The 21820-nt window shown below is 50.0% G+C and overlaps 1 protein-coding gene across 4 annotated transcripts; it reads right to left on the bottom strand.

Moving 5' to 3' along the window:
• Positions 1-279: 279 nt before the first annotated feature.
• Positions 280-21383, bottom strand: NECTIN4 (nectin cell adhesion molecule 4). Of its 4 annotated transcripts, none has more exons than XM_020972085.2 (9): positions 21001-21380; positions 9068-9427; positions 7374-7664; positions 6799-6919; positions 5940-6088; positions 5126-5279; positions 3514-3589; positions 2677-2751; positions 280-2216 (listed from the first exon to the last, which is right to left on the bottom strand). In XM_020972085.2, exons 1-9 carry the CDS (start codon positions 21050-21052, stop codon positions 1992-1994), a joined length of 1503 nt encoding a protein of 500 aa, XP_020827744.1. In that variant the 5' UTR covers positions 21053-21380; the 3' UTR covers positions 280-1991. The 4 variants fall into 4 exon arrangements, with proteins under 4 accessions (XP_020827744.1, XP_020827743.1, XP_020827746.1 ...); XM_020972084.2 differs by having other exon boundaries at positions 5126-5282; positions 21001-21378; XM_020972087.2 differs by lacking the exon at positions 2677-2751 and having other exon boundaries at positions 21001-21383.
• Between the last annotated feature and the right edge of the window lie 437 nt (positions 21384-21820).

Here is a 21820-nt window from a genome sequence, read left to right as displayed (position 1 = left end):
AGGGCTCTAAGGAGGGGGGAAGGCACTCAGGTTATCATTGGAGGATGTCAAGAGATGGACCCGATGATGGAAGAAACTCTGGGCCCTGCCCCCTTAGCTGAGAAACTTGAACTAGAGACTGAAGTCTTTAGACGCTCCCCTTCTATAAGCTGCGCATGTTTTCTTTCCCTGAGATGGGGTCAGAGGCCTTGAAAGTGATGCTTTGGGATCAAGGGAAGGCCAGGGTAGCAAAGGTCAGAGGAGTCAGGCTCTGAGAAGAATGGCAAGAAAGAGGCAGGACAAGTTTGGGAGAGCTTTATTTATGAAGAAGGGTAGGGGTAGGGAGGGCTGGGCTGTAAACTATTTACACTACTTCTACAGTAATATTCACACTATTTACAGATCAGACCTATGTTCTACCAGGTCACTCCCACAAACTCTGGGCTGTCCAAGAGGGCCAGGAAAGTGAGTAGGCATCTTTGTCTTTGTTCACACACCATACACACACACACACACACCATCTCCCCCAGTCCTCTGAGGTAGGGTGAGGAAACAAAACCCAGGGCATTTGGCACATTCCCCCAAACCAGGGTTTGTCATGCTTAATGAAGACCTTGGGTCTGCACATCCATGACTGAGTGTCAGGAGAGGCCCAAGAAAGGGCTTGAGCCTTGGGGACCACAACCACCCTCTAGCCCTAGCTGCCTATGGGAACTGCCATCTGGATGTTAGAGGCTTAATGACAGAAATTCCCAGGAGAAGAGGGCTGTTCCTGCCTAAACCACCCCCATGCACCCAAACTGTGACCCTCCTCTACCCTCCCCCAGCTCTATGCTCCCTTGCCAGCATTACAAATTACAACCCAGGAACCCTGGTTCTAGTGCTCCCCCAAGCTAGTACTTTGGTAGCTAGAGAAACAGAGGAAGACGCAGAAAGGGCTATGTGGAGCAGCACGGGGAGAGATGAGACCAAACCTTATGCAATTTTTTTTTCAGAGAAATGCTGTTTGCTTCGAAAAAGGATTCACTGTAGCAATCCCTTAAATAGCAAGCTTCCCTAAAATATTTAACAGGGTATTAAACTTACAAAAAGTCCTATTTACAAGCAAGGGAGGCAATGTGGAACAACGGGAAGAGCACTTGTCCCTGGTTCAAGTCCCGCTGCTGACGTTTACTGCCTCTGTGACTTTGGGTGAATCACTTGGCCGTCCTGGGCTTCGGGTTTCCTTATCTGTGAAGTGGGAAGGGAAGGTAAAAGTCCCTCCTGGCTCTGAATCCTGTGATCCAACATTTCAGAAATTTCATCCTTGCACCAGTCTCTCTGCGCCACAAGAGGGCAGGCTCTGCAAGCAGCCAGTGGGCACAGCAGCACTGCCAACACCCAAGCCAAACATGGTGCCACTCTCCGCAGCCAGCCAAGGGGAGCCCCGCTCCCACAATCAGGAGAAAGTCCAGCTCCCTGATCTGGCCGTCCCTGCCTTTCCCCCAGCCCCTTGCCTGGGACTGTCCCCTGGGATCTACTTCCCTCGGTGCAGCCCCGACCTCTCCTCTGTTTCAATAATACTGCTCTAGGGTCTGAGGGTCTAGTCAATGCACACAGGCAGTGACCAAAAGTGATCACCAGAAAACACACACACACACACACACACACACACACACACACACACACACACACACTTACCTGTGCACTGATACACATATAAATTCATCTAGACCACAATCATTCAAGTATATTCAATCTTGTGTTCACATACACACGCATGCATGCACGCACATATGTATGCACTCACTCATGCACGCATGTACACATGCACAAAGACTAGCACCAGGAGAGGCCATACCCAGAGGGGCACCTCTAAATAGAAGCTGGGGAAGGGGCCTGGGAATAGGCCAGAAGTCAATAGGGCCACAGGCCTTTGTTTCAGGGGTGCTGGGTGCAAGGACATGCAAATATCTCCCAACTTGGGTCCAAGGAGGGTCACTGGATAGTTGAGGCAGAGGCCTGGCAGAGGGTCAGACTAGGTGTCCCCGTCCATTGATGTAGATGCCATTGCCTGTGGGCTTGGCTCGAAGAGTTCCATTCTCCTGAACAAAGTGGTTCATGGCCTGCTTGATCCCAGCATCTCGATCTTCTTCCTCTTCTGTCCGGCCGGAGCCTGGTGACAGCAGCTCAGTCTGGGTCTCAATCTCCCTCACCGTAGTCAGAGTGGAGTAACTTCGGCCCTCAGGCTCTTCGCTCTGTTGGCACAGTGCCAGAACTGGGTCATGTCAGGGGTCATTATTATGGCAGGGTTCAAAGTCAAGGTCAGGATAACGGGTCAGGGGGTCAAAGGCCAGGAACATGGGGAGATCAGAGGGGCCAGGGAAAATGTGGGCTCACAGCTCAAGTAGGTCAATGGCAGGAGGTGTTTAGATGGGGCAAAAGTTGGGATTTAAGGCCATGGGGTGCCCCTTGCTCCACTTCCTTTCATTTAATATTGGTCATTTGGGAATGGGGAGAGATGAGGGGATTGAAGGCAGAATAGAAATATGGGTCTGGGTTACAGCCAAGGATGGGGCTGAGGCTGAATGGAGTGTGGTAGGGAGAGGTATAGGGTACCTAAGCTGACCTGGAGGAGGGAACGAAGTAAGGAGGGATGGGGCAAGGGAGCGGTGAGAAAGGGAGATTAGAGGGACACAGGTGGGGCCGGGGCCTCACCATCACAGAGCAGCTACTGTTGTCCTTGAGACTATCAGGGTGGCCCTCAGCTCGAAGCCCTACATTCTCCTCGGGCTGCAGGGCCCGGACAAGGGGGAGGGGTCAGAATAAGGGCTCCAGCCTCCTCCCTGAACCCAACCTCTTCCCCTCAACCTCCTCCCTTCCAACCTTGGCCCTTCAGGTCTTTGCCCTTCTGGCCTCCTCCCTTCCCCTGTCCTTCCCATAAGCCTCCTCCCTGGCCTGATTTTGCCCCAGTTCATCCTATCATTCCCTTTCCACCTCCTCCCCTTGCTCCTCCCCTCCTCTTTCCTTCAGGTGCTGGCTAAGCAGAAGCTTGCTACTATAGTTAAAATGCTATCAGGGCCTCAGTACCTGAATAGTGGTGGCTTTGATTCTGTATTGGTCTCACCAGAGGGGCCTCAATCCTTTGATAATTGTCCCCCTATCCCAGGGTCTTTACCAGTCCTGAGTCACCCAATCCACTAGAGTTAGGAGTTGTATTCCCCAAGGGGGATAGGTCTGTTTCCACCTTGATCTGCCCCCTTCAAAGAATTCCAAAGCCCTTGGATACTGAGTATCCAAGTCCCAGATGATAGAACCTCAGTCTTTCCTAGGACTGCTGCCAATAGAGATCAACCAAACCTATGGAACCAGACCAGGTCCCCTAAGCTCTACTCCCTCCATCTTTATACCCTGACCACTCATAAGACAATACTCAGGCCAAGACAGGAAGGACCTTTCACCTATCGCCTCTCACTCATCCATACAAAGGTGACCCAGGCATGCACACACATATCTAAACACATGAACAGATGTACAAAGACATCTGCCACCCACCTGGTTCCGTGGCTCTGCATGGTGGGAGTGAAGTCTGCGGATGGAATTCTCCCTGGTCAAGGTCAGCTCCTCCTCGCTGTCCAAGAAAGGCACCATACTTCATTAGGGGCAGAACACTAACCCAGGGTTGAAGAGGACTCCTGGCCTATCTCAGTGGAGGAGAGAAGTCCTAGCCTGCGGGTGTGACTTTCTCTCTGACATAGAACATAGGTCTGTGTGTGACCGTAGGACTACAGTGTCTGGGTAGGCCTGAGAAGCCCATCAGGGTGTGTTAGGTGTGTGAGCAGTCATTCATTCATTCATTCATTCCACAAATACTTAGTAGTGCTTGCTATGTAGAAAGGAATCCCTAGGATTCTTATCCTCATGGAGTTTGCAAATTAGCAGGGCAGATAAGACGAGTCTTTGTCTTAAATAGCTATCATACATGGTAGGATGGTTAAGTGCCTAAGACAGGTACAAACAAAATACTCTGCGATTTTAGAGAAGAGAAAGAAAATGTCCAACCAAGGAGATCAAGAAGGTGGTGGATGGAGAGGATTTCAATAGACAGAGATTGAGGTCAGTGGTTGAGGGTAATGCAAGGAGGAAGGAACAGCATTCTAGGCAGAGGAAACTGCAGCAAGTTTGTGAGAAAGCTCGGTGGGGATGAGGTGCTTGCACACACATGTGTCTCAATTCTTTCTGTTAATTGTGTGTGTTTGTGCTCTTTGGACAGGATCCCCTCTCCCTTGGGCCCCAAACTATTCTTCACAGAGTTCCTTTGAATTTCCCCAAATTTTTTGATTCCCAGCTCTCCTTCTATACATTCTCTCAGCCCAGCTTCTGTTCCTCAAACTCCTTGCCCTCTCCTCTCCTCTTTTATCTTCTCCTTTTCTCTCCTCCTCTCTCCTGTCCTGTCCTTTCCTGTCTTCTCCTCTTCTCTCTTCTCCTGTCTTCTCTTCTCCTTTCTGGTCTTCTCCTTTTCTCTCTTCTCCTCCCCTCTCCTTTCTGTCTTCTCTTCTCTCTTCTCTCCTTTCCTGTCCTCTCTTGTTGTGTTCTGCCTTCTCTTCTCCTTTCCTGTCTTCTCCTCTCCTCTCCTGTCTTCTCCTCTCCTCTCCTTGTCTTCTTTTATCTTCTCCTTTCCTGTCCTCTTTTGTCCTGTCCTGTCCTGTCTTCTCCTCTCCTTTCTTGTCTTCTCTTCTTTTCTCTTCTCCTTTGCTGTCTTCTCTTTTCTCCTCTTTTCTCCTCTTCTCTCCTCTTCTCTCCTGTCTTCTCTTCTCCTTTCCTCTTCTCTCCTCTCCTTTCTGTCTTCTCTTCTCCTTTACTGTCTTCTCTTCTCTTCTCCTCTCCTTTCCTCTCCTCTCTCACTTGTTTTTTTTTTTAAATAGTCTTTTTTTTTTTTGCAAGGCAATTGGAGTTAAGTGACTTGCCCAGAGTCACACAGCTAGTAAGTGTTCTGTGTCTGAGGCCAGATTTGAACTTGCGTCCTCCTGACTCCAGGGCTGGTGCTTCTATCCACTTCACCATCTAGCTGCCCCTCCTCTCTCACTTGTTACTGTTTGTCTTCTTTCCCTGACATTTCTTCTCCAATTACCAACCCCATTTTCTCCTTTCCTCCTCCAGCACTCACTATTTCTGGGTCATCTGTTGGGCCTTGCGTCGATGGTATCTGGACATGAGCACCACCACCGCCACCAGAAGGCAAAGCAGCAGGGCAGCAATCACTCCTACCGCCACCATGGAGGCAGAAACCACGTCCACATCAACTGGTGGGGCTTCATCCTCTGCTGAAGGCCAGAGAGGAGAAACATAACAGGTGGTCAGAGGAGGTCAGCCTCCTCCACCCGCCCCCCATAGCCCAATCACACCCCCACCTCCTGAATCTCATACCTGGCCTAGGCTCCTACCCCAACCTGGGGGGACAGGAAAGGAGGGGCTGGGGAGGGGCAGATGAATGACTCCCCCACAATCCACTTGAGATCCTTAGAATGTAAACTCCTTGAAAGTAGGTATTCCATTATTTTTTATTTTTTTGGAGGCAATCTGGGTTAAGTGACTTGCCCATAGTCACACAGTTAGTAAGTGTCTGCAGCCGGATTTGAACTCAGGTCCTCCTGACTCCAGGACTGGTGCTCTATCCATGTTTCATTTGTTTTTGTATCACCAGTGCCCAGAACAGTGCTGGAACATAGTGGGCACATCATATAATGAAAGCCTGGCCGACGGATGCACACGCTCTGTGAAAGGAGCTCCATTGGCCAAATCCCCCATTACATTGATAAGTGCTTGTGGATTGATTATAATGATTCTTGTCATTCCCTGCTCTGCTTCCTCATCTGTCCCCTACCTTCCTTCTGCCATAGCCCCTTCCCCCTGCTCTAGCTTCACCCATGTGCCTGACCCATAATGTTCCTCTGTGCTCTCCCTCCCAAGTCCCAACTCACCTGTGACAGCCACAGTGACTTGGCTGTCCCGAGAAGAGACCTCGTTGCTGACATGGCAGACATAGGTGCCGCTGTGCTCAACAGTCAGTGCCGGGAAGCCCAAGGTGCCTCCATCCACTCGCACCCCGCTGGGCAGAGGCCTATCCAGCCTGAGAGGGCAGGGGAGGCTGATGGGTGCCGGCCAGACCAGGCCAAGGCTGCTACTGCTTCTGCCTGACATGCCCAGGCAGCTCCTGCCCTCCCCCCCATCACCACGGTGACGTCACCCAGAGCCGCCGGCTGGTTCCCACGGTGCCCCTCCCTCCCCTAGGCAGGTCTGGGCACAGGCTTGGGCAGAGGCCCCTTCCCCCCTGCTGCCCAGCCTGACCTGGGCACCCCCACCCTGCAGCAGGGGAGATTTACACACGTGCCATCCCACATGCTCCCACACTCATCACATCACCCAGGAGCCTGCGAAAGGGCAAGCCCACAACAGGCCACACACGTCAGTAAACCCCACAAAGCAAAGCTCACACTCCCATGTGTTCAATTGTACATAGAAAGGGTGCATGTTCTGACACATATGATGTTACATGACAAGGTACCTGGCCATATCCTCAGACCCAAGGTCACTTCATGTGTACCTCATGTACACATGTGTTACATGCACATCCCTGTGTGCACATGAACTGTTTCTCTAACACATCTGAGAGCATCGCCTCCCCCTATGTATGAGACCCTGGAAAAGAGCCAATAGAACCTTCCTACAGCCTGACCTCTGAAATCCAATCTGAGTCTGAAGGAGCCTCCTCCCCTCCAGGCCTTTAACACTCAGCTTTCATCTCTTCCCCACTGTGCCTAGCACAGGGTTTTCACTCACCGAGTCCAGTTGTAGGAGGGTGGAGGCTGCCCCTCGCTCAGACACTTGAGCATGACGCCTTCCCTACCCACATGCCACAGTTCAGGGTCTTCATGACCCCACACCGAGGCCTCAGCAAGAACTGTGGAGTCAGAGTTGGGGTGTGGAAGAACAGGGGAGAGAAAGTGAGAAAATGATGAACCGAGAAGCACTAGCTCCTCCCCCCCCCCACCAAACCCCTCCAAAACTGGGTGACCCTTCAAGGCCCATCTTTGGCATGAAACCTATTTAGCCTGCTTTGATTTCTCCCTTCTCCAGGTGTGTGTGATATTTGCAGAGGGAACCACTTGGTATATAATGATATACTGGGTCAGTTTGGTCTTTCCAACAAGACGGAAAACTCCCTGAGGGCAGGGACTTGTCTCAAACTTCTTTTGGTTCTTGAACACAGCCTACCATTGAGTTCAGGAAATGTTGACTGTCAGATCCCAGGCCCTCATCTCTGTAACTCTACCTGGTTCAGGACTTCACACACCACTTTGTGCCCCTCCTGTCCGTTTCTGCACCCTCACCCCACTCAATGTCCAGGCACTCACAGGCAACCCGGAGCATGTGTGTGATCCTTTTGTCTTCTGGCAGGCCTGGGTGGGACACCACGCAGGTGAGGGGCTGCCCATTCATAGTTCGGCTTGGTACCAGATGGAACTCTGAGGTGACTGAAGCTGATCTCGGGTGACTAGACAAGCGGTTAGTGATTATACCCTTGACCACTGTGTCCCAGGTCACGTTGGGCACAGGACTGCCCTCAGCTGTGCAAGAGGCTGCTAGTGTTCGACCTTGGCCTTCTTCCAGGGTGGGGCCCAGGTTCAGTGTGGGCAGAGGGGGTACTACAGGGGATGGAGGGAAGGGAGAGAACTCATCAGAGAAAAACCTGGCTTGCGCGCGCGCGCACACACACACACACACACACACACACACACACACACACACACACCCCTCCCCCCCAAACACACAGAAAGACCCCCACTTGCCTATACTTTTTTGGTCTCTGCCCTGCCCAGGAAACACGTGTCCTAGCCTCCCTTGGATCAAGTCACTCCTGTGATGGCATATATTCCTAGCTCTGTTTTCACCTTTACTGGGAAACACAGCCTGCTACCTATTTCTCAGTCTTACTCTATCTTCTCTTGCTTCTTTATCACCTTTCCCATCCTTGCCTTGCTCTCTGTTTTACTTGCCAGCTAAGTGACTTCCAGGTAAACGTGGCTCCCCTACATATACAACTTCCTTCCTGAGCAATTCGGAGCTCAGCACTTTTATGATCTCACTTACTCCTGAAACATCCCTATAAAGTAGGGAGGAGGCAGGGAATATAGTACTTTATAGGAGAGGGGACTGATTGTGACCAGACAAGTCTAAATGAGAGATATCCATTAGGATATTCCCACCGACCTACCCACCCAGGACCACCTAGGTGAATGGCTGTTTAGGACACAAATTTATTTCATTCAGTTATTGGATTGAAATTGTACCATTCCAACAAATTGGTTGTTTCATAACTTTCATAATTTAATTTTCTAGTGGAAATAATAATAACTTGCATTTATGTCAATATTATCTCCATTTTACAGCTCAGGAAACTGAGAGTCAGGGCGTTAAAATTACTTATAGGCCATAGGATAGCTGAAGGAAAATTTTAACATTATCTAATGTAGTTAGCTCATTTGACATTTGAGGAAACCAAGGCCCATAGAAAGGAAGTTATTTGCCTATCACACAGGTGGTAAGGAACAAAGTTGGGCACTGTATCTGGAACATGTCCTCTGACTCCTTGCCCATTACCTTTCTTTCTGTGTGTGTGTGTGTGTGTGTGTGTGTGTGTGTGTGTGTGTGTGTGTGTGGCAATTGGGGTTAAGTGACTTGCCCGTGGTCACACAGCTAGTAAGCAAGTGTCTGAAGCTGGATTTGAACTTGGGTCTTCCTGATTCCAGGGCCACTGCTCCACCTAGCTGCCGCCCATGACCTTTCTTAGCACACCATGCTATATCTCTAGAAGAAGCATTGGACTTGGATTCAAGGTTCTAGTTATGATTCTTCTTGGAGAAGTCACTTCATCTCTCTGATTCACTTTCTTTTGTCAGATGGGAGAGCTGGACTCATCAGTCTTTAAGACCCCTTTCATCCCACATACTACTTTTCTCTCTGTCTATGACTCCACCAACTAGGATTCACAGTCCCCTGACTGCCTATCTTCTATCTTCCCTTTCCCCAGACCGCTGCACCCACTCACCAAGCACTCGAAGATGGAGCCCCGCCTGGAAACTTCCTGAAGGGAAAGTGCTGACTCGGCACTCGTAGTCCCCCTCATCGGCCTGCACGGCATTCCGCAGGAGTATGGCACCGTCATTGGAATCCCGAGGTGGTGACGGCCGCTCCACTCGTCCCTCATAGGGAGGACTCACATGCAGACCGTAGGTGTCATGTAGCAATGCCAGTTCTGCCGTCCCCTCTCCCTCTCCAACTCGGGCCCAAGCCACCTGCTTCACCTGCTCCCCGGGCTCTCCCCTGTAGAAACATGGCAGCTCTGCATCTTGACCCAGGACCACAGTAACCAGAGCTGATGTCTCCAGCTTACCAGCCAGGCACAAATCTGCAGGGAAATGCCAAGAAAGAGCCACGGTTATTGACGCTACCGGCCAGTCAAGCAATTGCTATATTCCTAATAATGATAAATATGCAGGCTCATGTGGATGAACAGGACCTTCGTGGGCAATGCAAACATACCCTGTAAAAATAATCACAATAATTTGCATCTGTAGGGTTAATACAGGGCAAAGCACTTTCACCTACTTGATCTCATCTGATTAGCGGGTCAGATTTTATAATGGAAATATGTTTTTAGAGAAGTAGAGGGATTTATCGGAGGTCACATAGCTGGTTAATGACTGAGATAACCCTGGAAGAAAGTGAATATAACACAAAGAATTGAAGTTAGCATCTGAAGACCTGGGTTCTCAAACCTAGCCCTGTTATTTAGTACCTGAGTGACCACTGGCCAACTACTCAGCTCCTCTAGATCTCATCTTGACTTGACGCCAAGAAGACCTGGGTTCAAATCCTTCTCTCGTGCTTTTCAGTTTTATGACCCTGGACAACCCACTTAAATTTTTTGCATCTCACTAGAAGATGGGTAAGCAGTCGGATGGGAGGGACTCAGTAATGGAAATTTCCTGGAGAAAGATGGATGAATACTGGGTTCAGCTTTCTGGGGTCCTGAAGGGAAGATTATTCTTCTCTGGGACCACAAGAAAAATAGATTCTGAATGCCAACCTGTCCTAATGGAAATCATTTGAAACTTGGGGTCCTAGGACCTGAGTTCTAACCTCCAGCTCTCCTGCAAACTGCCCCTGTAACCTCCAGCAAGGCAGTTGACTTTTCCAAGCCTCAGCTATCTCAAATCTGTAAAATGAAGGAGTTGGGCTCAATGCCCTGCAAAGTACCTTCTATCTCTAAAGCTCCAATTCTAGGAAGAGCTGAATTTTAAGATCTAGAAGGAGGTGAAGGACCATAGGTTTTGGAAATATAAGGGTTCTTAGAGATAACCTAATGTGGTTCATCTGGGAAACTGAGTCCTAGAGGGCCAGTGAATTGTCCAAAGTATAGGATCAAGATCACAGATCTGGAGCTGAGAAACCATCTAGTCTAATCTCCTAACTTTACAGATGAGGAAAATGAGGCTTGTTGAATGATTTGCTCAAGGTCAAGAGGTAGGATTCAAAGCCAAGTCCTCTGACTCTACAGACAGTGCTTGGGTCACACAAGTAGTACCTAGCTCAGCTGGGGTTTGAATCCAGATCAAAATCACAGAATGTCAGAGCTGGAAAGGACTTCAGAAATCATCCAGTCCTGTGGATTAGAAGAGAGAAATAGACGTTCCACGTGGGAAGGATGGCTTGAACAAAGTCACAGAGGCAGGAATGAATGAGTTATCAGAGACAGGAAGGGTCCTGGTAGAAAACAGAGTTATCAGTGAGGCTAGAGACAATTAAGCACAGGATCAGAGACACACAGATAAGATCAAGCCAGGTTGGGCTGGGAAGGAAAAGCAGGGACCTAGAAATCCATTCAATGGTCCAGCCCTATGGGGATGTACCCAACCTGCCTCCGATGACCTGGCCATTCCATTTTGGATTCCAAAGAGAAGCAGCAATGAATGGGTTCCCAGTGGCCTCTGTCAAAGGCACTGTTCTGGATAGAGTATTATGGAGCACAGAGTAATAGAATTATAGAGAAGTCAATCATCTAGTTCAACCCCTAATTTTACAGATGAGTACACTGAGGTCCAGAGATGTATATGACATAGTTCTTGCCCTCAAGGCACTTGAAATCTTATTGAGAAGTAAAGACACATACACAAATGAAGTAATTAGTGAACAGTACACAGCATGCAGATGTTAAGTCTTAGAGGGTCAATAAAAGGGGAAAATCATTTCGGGCTAGAGTAATTAAGGAAAGCGTCATGAAATAGGCAGGACTTGAGTTGGGGTGGCTAGAATTCAGCCAGGCAAGCTAAAAGGAAAGCTTCATCTCGGGGCAGAAGAATACTGTGAGAGAAGGCCAGAGTAAGAAGAGTGTATTTGTGGGACAATGAGACCAGCCTGACTAGAGTATAGGGTGTGTGATGGGGAGTAGTAGAAAATAGTTTGATGGAGAGGGTGGAGACAGCTACATGGAAGGTAGGTAGTGAAACCAGACAAAAGCATTCACATGAAATGGGGGGAGGGAGGGGAGAAGGTATCTAGGTAGGCTTTTGATCAGAGGAAAAATAAAACAATAATTTTGTTGTTGTTGAGTCGTTTCATGTGTTCAACTCTTTGTGACCCCATTTGGGGTTTTCTTGGCAAAGAGGCTTTTGGTTTTTTTTGGTTTTGCTATTTCCTTCTTCAGTGCCTTTTACAGGTGAAGCAACCAAGGAAGACAGAGTGACGTGACTTGCTCAGGGTCGTAAGTGTCTGAGGCCAGATTCAAATTCAGGAAGATGAGTCTTCCTGACTCCAGGCTCAGCACTCTATCCACTGCACCACCCATATTAATAGCTACCATTTATTTATTATTTTCAACATTTGCAAAGCATTTTCATCACAATCACCTGATGAGGTAAGTAATAATAGCAATAACTCACATTTATGTAGCACTTTGAGGTTTGCAAAATGCTTTCCTCGCAACAACTCTGTGAGATTGGAAGTACTGGGTGTTACAATGTTTACAGATGAGTACACTGAGGCTCAGAGATATGTATGACATAGTCTAGTACTGGAGATGAGAAGACCTGAGTTCAAACCCAGCCTTAGATGCTTACTAGATTTGTGACCCTGGGTAAGTCACTTAACCTCTGCTTGGCTCAGTTTTCTCATCTGTAAAGTTGGGATAACGACAGCACAGACCTCCTAGGGTTGTTGTGAGGATCAGATTAGATACTATTGGAAAAGCTCTGTATAAACTTTAAAGCAATACATAAATGCTAGATATTATTATTATGCCCACCAATAAATTGGGGAAACTGAAGCAAGTTGCTAAGTAAATTTCCCAGAGTACACAGCTTATAGGTGTCTGAGGCAGGATTTGAACTTAGGTCTTTTGATGCTGTACACACAGCTCTTTCTACTACACCATACCACCCCGCCTACAAAACACTGGATCCTAAAAAGATTAACTTGACAATAAGCATTATATAAATTGGGTTGGAGAGGGAGAAACTAGAGACAGGAATATCGACCAGGCAGCAGTTAAGATAATCCAAGCATGTAACTATGGGCATGAAAGTGGTGTGTAATGGGAATGGAAAAGAAGGGATAGATGTGAGACATTTCATAGGGGAAAAAATTGACAGGGCTGATGATTGATTGAATACTGGAGATAAAGGAAAGGAAGGATTCCAAAGACTTCAAAGTTCTCAGGGTTAAGGGAAAGAAGAGCCTAGGGCTTCTGATGAAAGATGGTTTGAAAGAAAATTTGGGGGCACCAGGGAGCAGAGCAAGGAGCCTGTGGTAGAGACAGAGATAGGTAAGGGTTAGAGGGGAGAGATAGGATGGGGTAAAGGATGGCTATTAGACTTTAAACAACTCCTTGTGTCTTTTTTTTATTATTATTCCCAACGACTAGTAAATGATGCTTTGCATATAGAAAGCCTTCTAGAAATGTTTGTTAAAGCCTTCAATTGGATAAGGAGAGAAGGGGCAGATTGGAGATAGACAGATAAACCAAGGAAGAAATTGGGCTGGGAGAGGAGAGAAGTTGGTAATGGTAAGGCCAGGTGATGTACTGTGGGACAGGCGGGAAGCCTAGCCATTCATTTTCCCTTCCTACTTGACATTACTCCCTCCCTACTTCATTTTACTCCTCCAGAAATCGAGCTTTCCAGGATCCAGAGGAAAGGAGAGAGGGCAGTCACTTGTAAGGGGAGGTCAGGATTGGCACCTGCCATCTATCCCCTGAGAGGGATGAAGTGAAAGCAGCAGAGTTCTCCCTGGGGTGGACCCTACTTAGACAGAGCCTGGATTAGAACCAGGGGGTCCTATGGCCCCAGATGGGAGGAGCAAAGGGAGGGAGGATGCTGCTGAGAGCAGGGAGGGACAGAACAGGACGGGACAGACCTGCAGGGCCAGATGCCAGGGCCCTGAGCTGCCTGCACCTATGTTGGACCCACCCAGCTCACCTTGGGAGTCCAGCTAACCACCCTCCCCCCTCTGCTTCTTCCCACTCCCACCCAATTACCTCAGTCCCTCAATATGGGGGGGGCAGAACTTAGGAGGGGGGATGACATAGACCCAGGGAGAGGGGGACTGCCTAGGCAACAGAGGTTTCCTCCCCCTCAGCTTCTCAGGAGACTAGGCTTCATGACGATATAAAGGGAGCCTCGACCCTCCCTCCACAGGGTGCCCTCAAGCCAAGACCTAAATCCTTCTTGTAACTTTATTGGTGGAGAAAGTCCCTCTCCAATGGTCTGGGGTTACACTGGGGTTACACTCTGAAGAGAGGGAAACTACCCGCACCCCAAAAGGGCCAAAGAAGACAAGCATGTGAGCCCCACAGTAGAGGCTCAGAGGTGGGGATAGATTTTAGCTGTCCTGAGGATGATGAGATTTATGCTGTGTGGGAGACCCTGCATCCCAGGGAGGATCTCCTAACTGCTCTCATTGGTCAAGCGAAAACGCTTCCCTCTTTATTACCCTCCCCCAACAAAAAAAAAGCCCTCATTTCCTTGCCTTGTCTTGGCATAGTCCGGTTGGCTATGGGCTATGCCAGGATTTCTTCCCAAACTGAACCTTTGAGTCCTACTCAAGACCCTTCTGTAAATTAAAGATGCCTAACTCCAAAATGAGAAGGGCTAGGAGTCTGAGCTTCAGTGACCTCTGCGTGGGTAAGGAAACTTAGACCCAACCAATCACCCCTGAGTGCCACCAGCATCACCACCCGGGACACAGAATTTCGTAAAAACCTCTCTTCTCCAGGGCTTCCCAACTCAGGCTTTCCTTCATTCAACTGTTCCGGGAACAGCAACAGACAAAATTGAAACAGTCCCTGCCCTCTAGGAGCTTACAGTCTATTGAGGGAAAAGTTGGACTTGGATAATTAGCCACAACATAAACAGAGTAACATGGAAGGGGGTGAGAAGGAAGGGAACTAACACCTTCGGGGCACAGGAAAGGTCTCTAGTAAGAGCGGTATTTGTGCTGGGCTTTGAAGGAAGGTCCGAATTCCAAGAAGTGAAGGTGAGGAGGGAATGAATTCAAAATTGAGGGGAGGGATGGGGAAAGGAGTGAGGTGCAGCCTGTGCAAAGACAGGTAAATAACAAGATGGAATCTTGAATGCAAGTAGTCTACTTTGGCTAGGACATAGCTTCTTCCCGGCCCCCTCCTCTTTCAAGGAGGGTCTCCTGGACTCCGCTTTATGGACCAGAGAGCCCCAGAATTCACCATAGCAGTGCACTACAAACCAGGAGTCCCAACTGCCAGTCTGAGGAGGGTGTGGTGTCTCCTCTGTCTCCTCCTCCTCCTCCACCTCTCCCCAACCCAGTGCACCGGCCAGCGTCAGGGCGATGACATCATCACCCAGAGGGAGACAAGCAGCCAGTCTGAGAGGTCACCCTGAGGGCATGAGGGAAATGGCCATGAGGGACACATTGGGCGCCCGCATCTTGCTTCCTGTCTTTCCATTCCAGGTTCAATAGACTCTGGCTGGTGGGTCCTCATTCCTGCTCTCCCCTCCCCTGAATGGGGATCACCAGGTCGTCAGGACCGGGGAGCCACGGGTGACTCAGAGGCCTTGACTGAAGCTCAGCCACCACCACAGCAGCCACCTTGCGCAAGGGATAGAACAGGCCCAACTGGCCAAACGGGATCTTGGTCCCCCTCCCCCCAGGGCTCAGCCTGGCCCCCAAGGGCCTCTTCAGGGCCCTGCCCTCCAAGCACCCCACCCACTTCTAGTCTGCATCCCCCCCCCACTATCCTCTCTCTCTGCTAAGTCTACCTTCAGTCCCAGCTCTCCTTCTTGTAAGAACAATGACCTCACAAAGGGAAACTGAGGCAGGGGAGGGAAAGAAGGGAACAGAGGGTTGGTGGCCAACAGAACTAGGAATTTCTCTTTATACTAGACTTTTTTCTGAATGACATTCCTAGGCTCAGGTCCCTCCACAGACCCTCCTACTCGAGCTGACCTGCAAAAGTGTCTTAGTGAAGTTAGAGGAAGGGGAAGGGTCTTTTTCAGTGTTTGTGGGGTCATGGACATGTTCCCATGAATGTCTGAATTTGTGCTCATGTGCGCTTCTGAGTTTGTGCCAGGCTTGCAGAACACAACACACATAGTAAATGTTTTGATTTTTTATTATTCTTTCACTTCCGCATGTCTCTGTCTTGGTCTCCTCTGTATCTGTAAGTCACTGGCTTTGACTCTGAACTCCTTTCCCACCCACTCCCTGGCTACTCAGTTCTCAACCCTTCCCCTCCCCCAGTGAACTCTAAGAAGGGGTTGCTCTAGGTGGAGTGTGTGTATGGGGGAATCCTTTGAATGAGGTCGCCTTTCCCTCTAAGTGCCAGGAATTTCAACAAAAGGGCCTGGTAGGGGTACCTATCCTCTTTTCTGGTCTCCTCAGCCATTCTCTGGAGGTGTTCCAGTTTCTCCCTGTCTCACAAGTGGGCCCCTCCAAGGGGATCATCCCTGGGGCCTCATCCCCTGACACCATCACTAGAAAAACCAGCTCTTGTTTCAGTGAGTAAGGGGGAATCCTGTCTGGGATTAGGGGGAGGGGTCAACCCTATCCAAGGTCTCATACCCTTGTGTTAACCCTTCTCTCCCCTCAGTCATGAGGTTCCAGCTTGTGCTAAGTGGAGTAGTGGGTACTGGGCTGGGCCTGGAGTCTGGAAGGGGGAAGGGGACAAGGGAACTAGCATTTATTAGGTGTTAAGCATTGTGCTAAATTCTTTACAAATATTATCTTATTTGATCCTCACAACAACCCTGGGAGGTAGGTGCTATTATTATTATCCTCAGCTTACAGTTGACGAAACTGAGGCAGACAGGTTAAGAAACTTGTCTAGATTCATGTTTCTAGTAAATAAGTATCTGAGGCTGGATTTGAACTCAGGTCTTCCTGACTCCAGGTCCAATGTTCAATCCACTTTTCAACCTAGCTACCTGAAGAAGACCTGAGTTCGGGGTAGCTAAGTAGCACAGTGGATAGAACACTGGACCTGGAGTCATGAGGACCTGAGTTCAATGTGACCTTAGACACTTACTAGCTGTATGACCCTGGGTAAGTCACTTAACCCCATTGCCTCAGGAGAAAAAAAAAAAACAAAGGAAGACCAAAACCTCACATACTTACTAGCAGCATAACTCTGGGCAAATGACTTCATCTTAGTCTGTCTCAGATTCCTCAACCTTAAAATGGGGATAGTAGTAGCACCTACCTCCTAGAGTTGCTTGTGAAGATCAAATGTGATAATAGTTTAAAAGTGCTTAGCACAGTGCCTGGCATATAGTAAGAGCTTAATAAATGCTTACTTGCTTTTTTCTTCCTCAGTTAATATGAATGTGCATATACAGGAAGTGTCAGCAACCGGGGTGGGGGGGGGGATTCACGCAATGAGGTCAAGTCTCTTCCAGTCAGTTCTCCACCCCAACCCCATAACATACTCTATATTACATGGGGTCCTAGAGGCTGGGGGCTGAGTAAGGAAACTAGGAAAGTCCCATCTCCTGTTTTGCCTTCCCATACTCCCATCCAACTCCCATCCTCATTGCCCTAAGCCCCCCTGCTTAGTGAGAACCTCTCAGCCTGGGCATGAAGCCCACTGCCAGATTAATGATGAGGAGGGGGCCACCCTGAGCTTGTCTGTACAAAAGGAGCCGAGAACAATGGACTGGGGGGGGGTGGTTGAAGGCAGCCTCAACTCTGGCCCAGACACAGCTCCCAGCTTAGATAAGTCCCCTAAACCCCCCCGGAGCCAGAGTCTGAGCCTGGCTGAGTCACCCAAGCAGCCACACTGTGGGTGGGAGACCCAGGACTCCAAAGCTCCCAACCTCAGCCATCCTCCTTCCCCTTAACCGCCAGTCACCTCCTCCACTTCCTTCCCCCCTCTCACTACTCCCTGCAAAGCCAACCCCACTATCTGGCAGCCCTGCTCCATTGGGGCTCAGCCTCTTCCCCCAGCTCGCAAGAACCAGCTCGATTCCAGGGAGGGGACTTGGAGAGCAGCTTCTAGTTTGGAAGGGACTTTAGACATCACCTAAGCCCGGCCCTTCCCAGTGAAAGAGCATATGCTGCCCCCACCCCTATAGTCTCTACCACCCCACCCTGAGGGTGGATGACAGGCCAATTCTGGCCTTGGAATTCCAGCTGTAGACTCTGGGTAATGGATTCTGGAATCTGGGTTCCAGATCTGGATTCTAGAGCCTCTCTCAGCTTGGGACACTCTTTGTTCTCCCTGTGCTTCAGTGGGTATTGTTGCGAGTAATAGCGGGCTCCTATAGGTCAAGATGCCTGGGTTCTTGCTCCACTTTGCACCTGGGGTGCTCTCAAGTCATAGGGGATAGGGTAGGAGCTCGGGCCTGTGGTTTGTGATATCCAGGACTCTGACCCAAAGAGGACCTTCAGATGTCTGGGAAAGCAAATAACTGGGATGGCCACATGAACCTTTGGTGAGCCCCAGTATTTCTTTCTAATAATGTTTTACAAAGCACTTTCCCCATGAAAGCCCTGGGGGGTAGTAGAAGGATGATCACATTTGAAAGAATCTGGTGACTTTGTCCATGGTTAAACAACTGGTAAGTGCTGAACCCAAATCTCTCTCCATTCCACTCCCACTAAACTTGCCACTACATACCCTCCCTTCCACTCCCCTCACAAAAAAAAAATAATAATTTTTTTTTGGAAGGAGGGGCCAGATTTTGCAGAGGACATTGGGGATCTCAGAACTCCCCTATGACCCTCCCTTCTTGGACAGGAGAATCAACTTCCCTTCTCTGTTCTTTGAGTTTGGGTAAATCCTATGGGAAAGAAACTGATACCCCCTCCCCCTATGTAAACAGAAGCAAAGAAACAGGGTCTTAGGGGCCCTCCTTTTCTAGGAAACTAACTTCAGTCAGGGAAACTGAGCTTAAGCCTCTGGGTAGGCTGAGTCTCCCATAGCTTTGGCCTAAATCCAGGAATCCTCTACCCGGAGTGTCCTGTTCTCAGCATCTATGCCTGCTGTCAACTCTAGCCAGGGTCAGGAGCGGGGATGCTGTTGGTGGGGAGAACCCCATCTGTCCACACACATACACACCCCCAGCCTCAGGGCGGAGAGAGGGGAGGCTGGGAGAGGACCTCACCCGGAAACTCATCCCATTAAGGAGAAACAAAGGGCTGTGGTGTTAGTGGCGCCTCTCCGCCCTGGGCTTCTCTCCTGCCAGTAGGTGGGTGGGGCCCGGCCCCTGGGGCTTCATGCTCTAATGGCCCACAAGAGTGGGGAAAGGGGGCAGACAAGCCAGGAAGAGGGGTACCAACACAGAAGTCATGCTTGAAATGGAAATGGGAAGAGCTCCCGGAGGAGTCCACCCAACCACCCAAGGAAAGACCTGTAGCCCTTCCCTGAGATAACCCAATCTCCCCCTTTGCTCACCAACTCCAGACTGTCAAAGGAAGACAAAGGATGGGAGAGAACCCATGAAATTATACCATGTTAGATCTGGTAGGGACCTTAAAGGCTCCATAGTCCAACCCCCTCATTTCACAGATGAAGTAACAAGACTAAAGGATGACGTGACCTATCTAAGGTCACCCAGGCAGCAAGTCTCTGAGCTAGAAATAGAATTCAGATTTTTTTTTTCTGATTTCTAGTCTGATTCACCTTTTATAAGGAACCTCCTTTGGAGTCTGGCACTAGACATATGACTCAGACATTCTAGGGAAAACTGAGGCCTTCCCTTCAGGGAAAGGGGCAAGAACACAGGTTACAGCTTGACCCTACACTCTAGTGGGGGTCTGCCCTCAGTCCAGACCTCTAGCCAAAAGGTTGTAGGAAGGTCCTATCTGCGGGTATCTAACTCCTTTCTACCCCTCCAGATACCTCTTGGATTAAAAGGGAGTTATGTTAAGCGACCCCTCATTCATCCTAACAACCTTCTCCCAGGATCAGTAAGATAAACTCCAGGAGTTAGAGACCTTTGCATCTTGCCTGTCCCTGGGTTCTTCTGGCTTGGCTAGCCTACAGGAAAGAGTAAGTCTAGATCCCCAGCCCCAAGGACTAGGCCCCACCCTCTTGGACAAAGCAAGTTGGAAGCCTTGTCAAGGAGATGCAACTCAGGAGTCTCAGCCGAGTGGAGAGGGGGATTGAGAGCTGGTGCTCAGTGCCTAGGAAGCTGAGGATGAACCTAGCATCTCTGTCCTCTATGGCAGGACAGGTGTGAGGTCCAGACCTGATTTCCTCCCCCAGACAGCTTTAGCTGGGACTCCGCTGAAAACCTCCTTGTGATTCCTAAGCAGGGGGAATATGCTACCCACATCTAAACAGTACCACTACACAACTCCTCCACTACTAAACCATGGGTGGGATAGTAGCACATCCCATGGTAACTTCTAGGAGGCCCCCTGTATTGTACTGGATTGGGAAGATCTTGGGTTCAAATTCTGACTTTGACACTTAATACTGATGTGGTCTCGGGCAAGTCACTACCTTATTCTGGGCCTAGTTTCCTCAACTACAAAAGGAGAGGGTTGGACTACATCTTTAGGTCTCTCCAGCTGTAATTTATGATCCTAGGATTCTATACCACCACAGTCCACACAACCCATTCCACCCCCCTGTACACAGACCGTACCTCCAACCTTAGAACTGTAAGATAAAGTTCCTAGTGACTGAACCTTCAGTAGTCAGGATTAAAGGGTCTTGGATGAGGAGGTGAGGTCAGAGAAGCCTTAGCCCCCGTGGGTCCAACCCAGGAACACCACACCTTGCCCAGAAGGGGCCCCACCCAGTGCCCCCACCCACCTAAACCCCACCACAACCACCCAGGCACCTGCTAGTCTGCCCAGATGAGGGGAGGGGCTGAGGTAAAGGAGGCTACTCTGCTGCTTATGGATAGCCCCCTCCTGTGCATCCTTCTGCCTGAAGGCTCCCGACACCCACACACCCAAGACATCCCTATCCCAGTTCCTGTGGGTCTAACAGAGAAGGGCGAGCAGTTGTATTGATTCCTGGGGTGCCAGGAACTCTACCCAACCTTGGATCAATCCCACTGGACATTCCTAGCCCCAGCCCAGTGCCAGCCCTAGCCTCAACCAGCAAAGGAAGCCTGGTGTTAGGACAAGGGAGCCTCTCAGGGTTGGCACTGCTCATTACTATCTATCCTATCTTCTCCACAAAACACTATTCTCTGTGCCTGATCCCAAACCCACCCAATAGCTGGACCACAGGATACAGCTTTTAGCCTTTCTTAGTAATACCAGAATCAGTGGCTTGGCATAGGATCAAGGGAGATGGGGGAAGGGAAGGATGGTCTGGCTTTTCTGGGTCAGTCGCAGCAACAGTGAGGAATAGACTCGGAATTTTATGCCAGAACCAGACTCAGAGTAAAGAACGGGCGGGGGGGGGGGCTGGATGGAAGGGGGGAGGAGAGAAGGTATCAAGGAGGTGAAGCCTGAGAGGAAAGATCTAAGAGTCAATTCAGGTAGGTGTCTTACCTGTGAAGGAGGTGACAAGGAGTAACACCAGCCATGGCTTCTGCTGCCACATCTTGGCTTCCTGGGACAGGGGTGCGTGTAGGAAGGCCTTGGGAGTCAGCTGAGTTCTCTGCTTCCCCCCCGGGGTGGGGGCCAAATGAAGAGATCTCCCCCACCCCACTCTCTCTGGTTCCGGAAAGAGAAAGTCAGCAGCTACCAAAGGCAGTTGTCCAGCCCCACCTGAAAGCCCCTAGGTTCTGGTCTGTGTCCACTTGGTGGGCTGTTTAGGAGCTGAGGTGATAGCCCGGGAATCCCTTACCCCAGCCCCGCACCATCCTCCCCCGTCCCCAGCAGCAAACCCCCAGAAGCCGTGACTAGGAGCTCGGAGCTCCCCCAGAGCCTCTTCCCACGCCGTGGCTGGCTGGCGGACGGCAGCAGAAACTTGGGAACCTGCTCAGCAGGTCAGAACAGGTGCGTCTTAGAGGGGCCGGGCCTGGCACAGGAACCACTGAAGCCACCGCCCCCACCACCAGGCTGGCTAATAGGAGCTAGTGGTATAGGGAGCCAATTTGGGGTGGGGTTGGTGGTGGGGAACGACCGGGATGCCTTTCCTGAGCCCTGTGTGTGGTGGGGAAGCATGGGGGTGCTCAGCAGTGTGGGCCCGAAGCAGAGGGAAGGAGACAGAGCCAGGTGCCCAGAGGCAGGGCTGGGATGGGTGGGGAGAACTCGAGCTGAGAGTCGAACTCTATTGCCACACACCACAGGCCAGGGACCTGCTGCTTCTGGAGACATCCCCAGGCTCTCTGGGCTCCCCATTTCTCTTGGGGAATGGGGGGGTGTG

This window comes from Phascolarctos cinereus, unplaced genomic scaffold (assembly GCF_003287225.1).
Source record: "Phascolarctos cinereus isolate Bilbo 61053 unplaced genomic scaffold, phaCin_HiC Scaffold_5;HRSCAF=322, whole genome shotgun sequence".
In the NCBI taxonomy this organism is placed as follows: domain Eukaryota; kingdom Metazoa; phylum Chordata; class Mammalia; order Diprotodontia; family Phascolarctidae; genus Phascolarctos; species Phascolarctos cinereus.
Note: the sequence above shows the minus strand (reverse complement) of the source record. Positions and strands in the feature narration are given on the sequence as shown.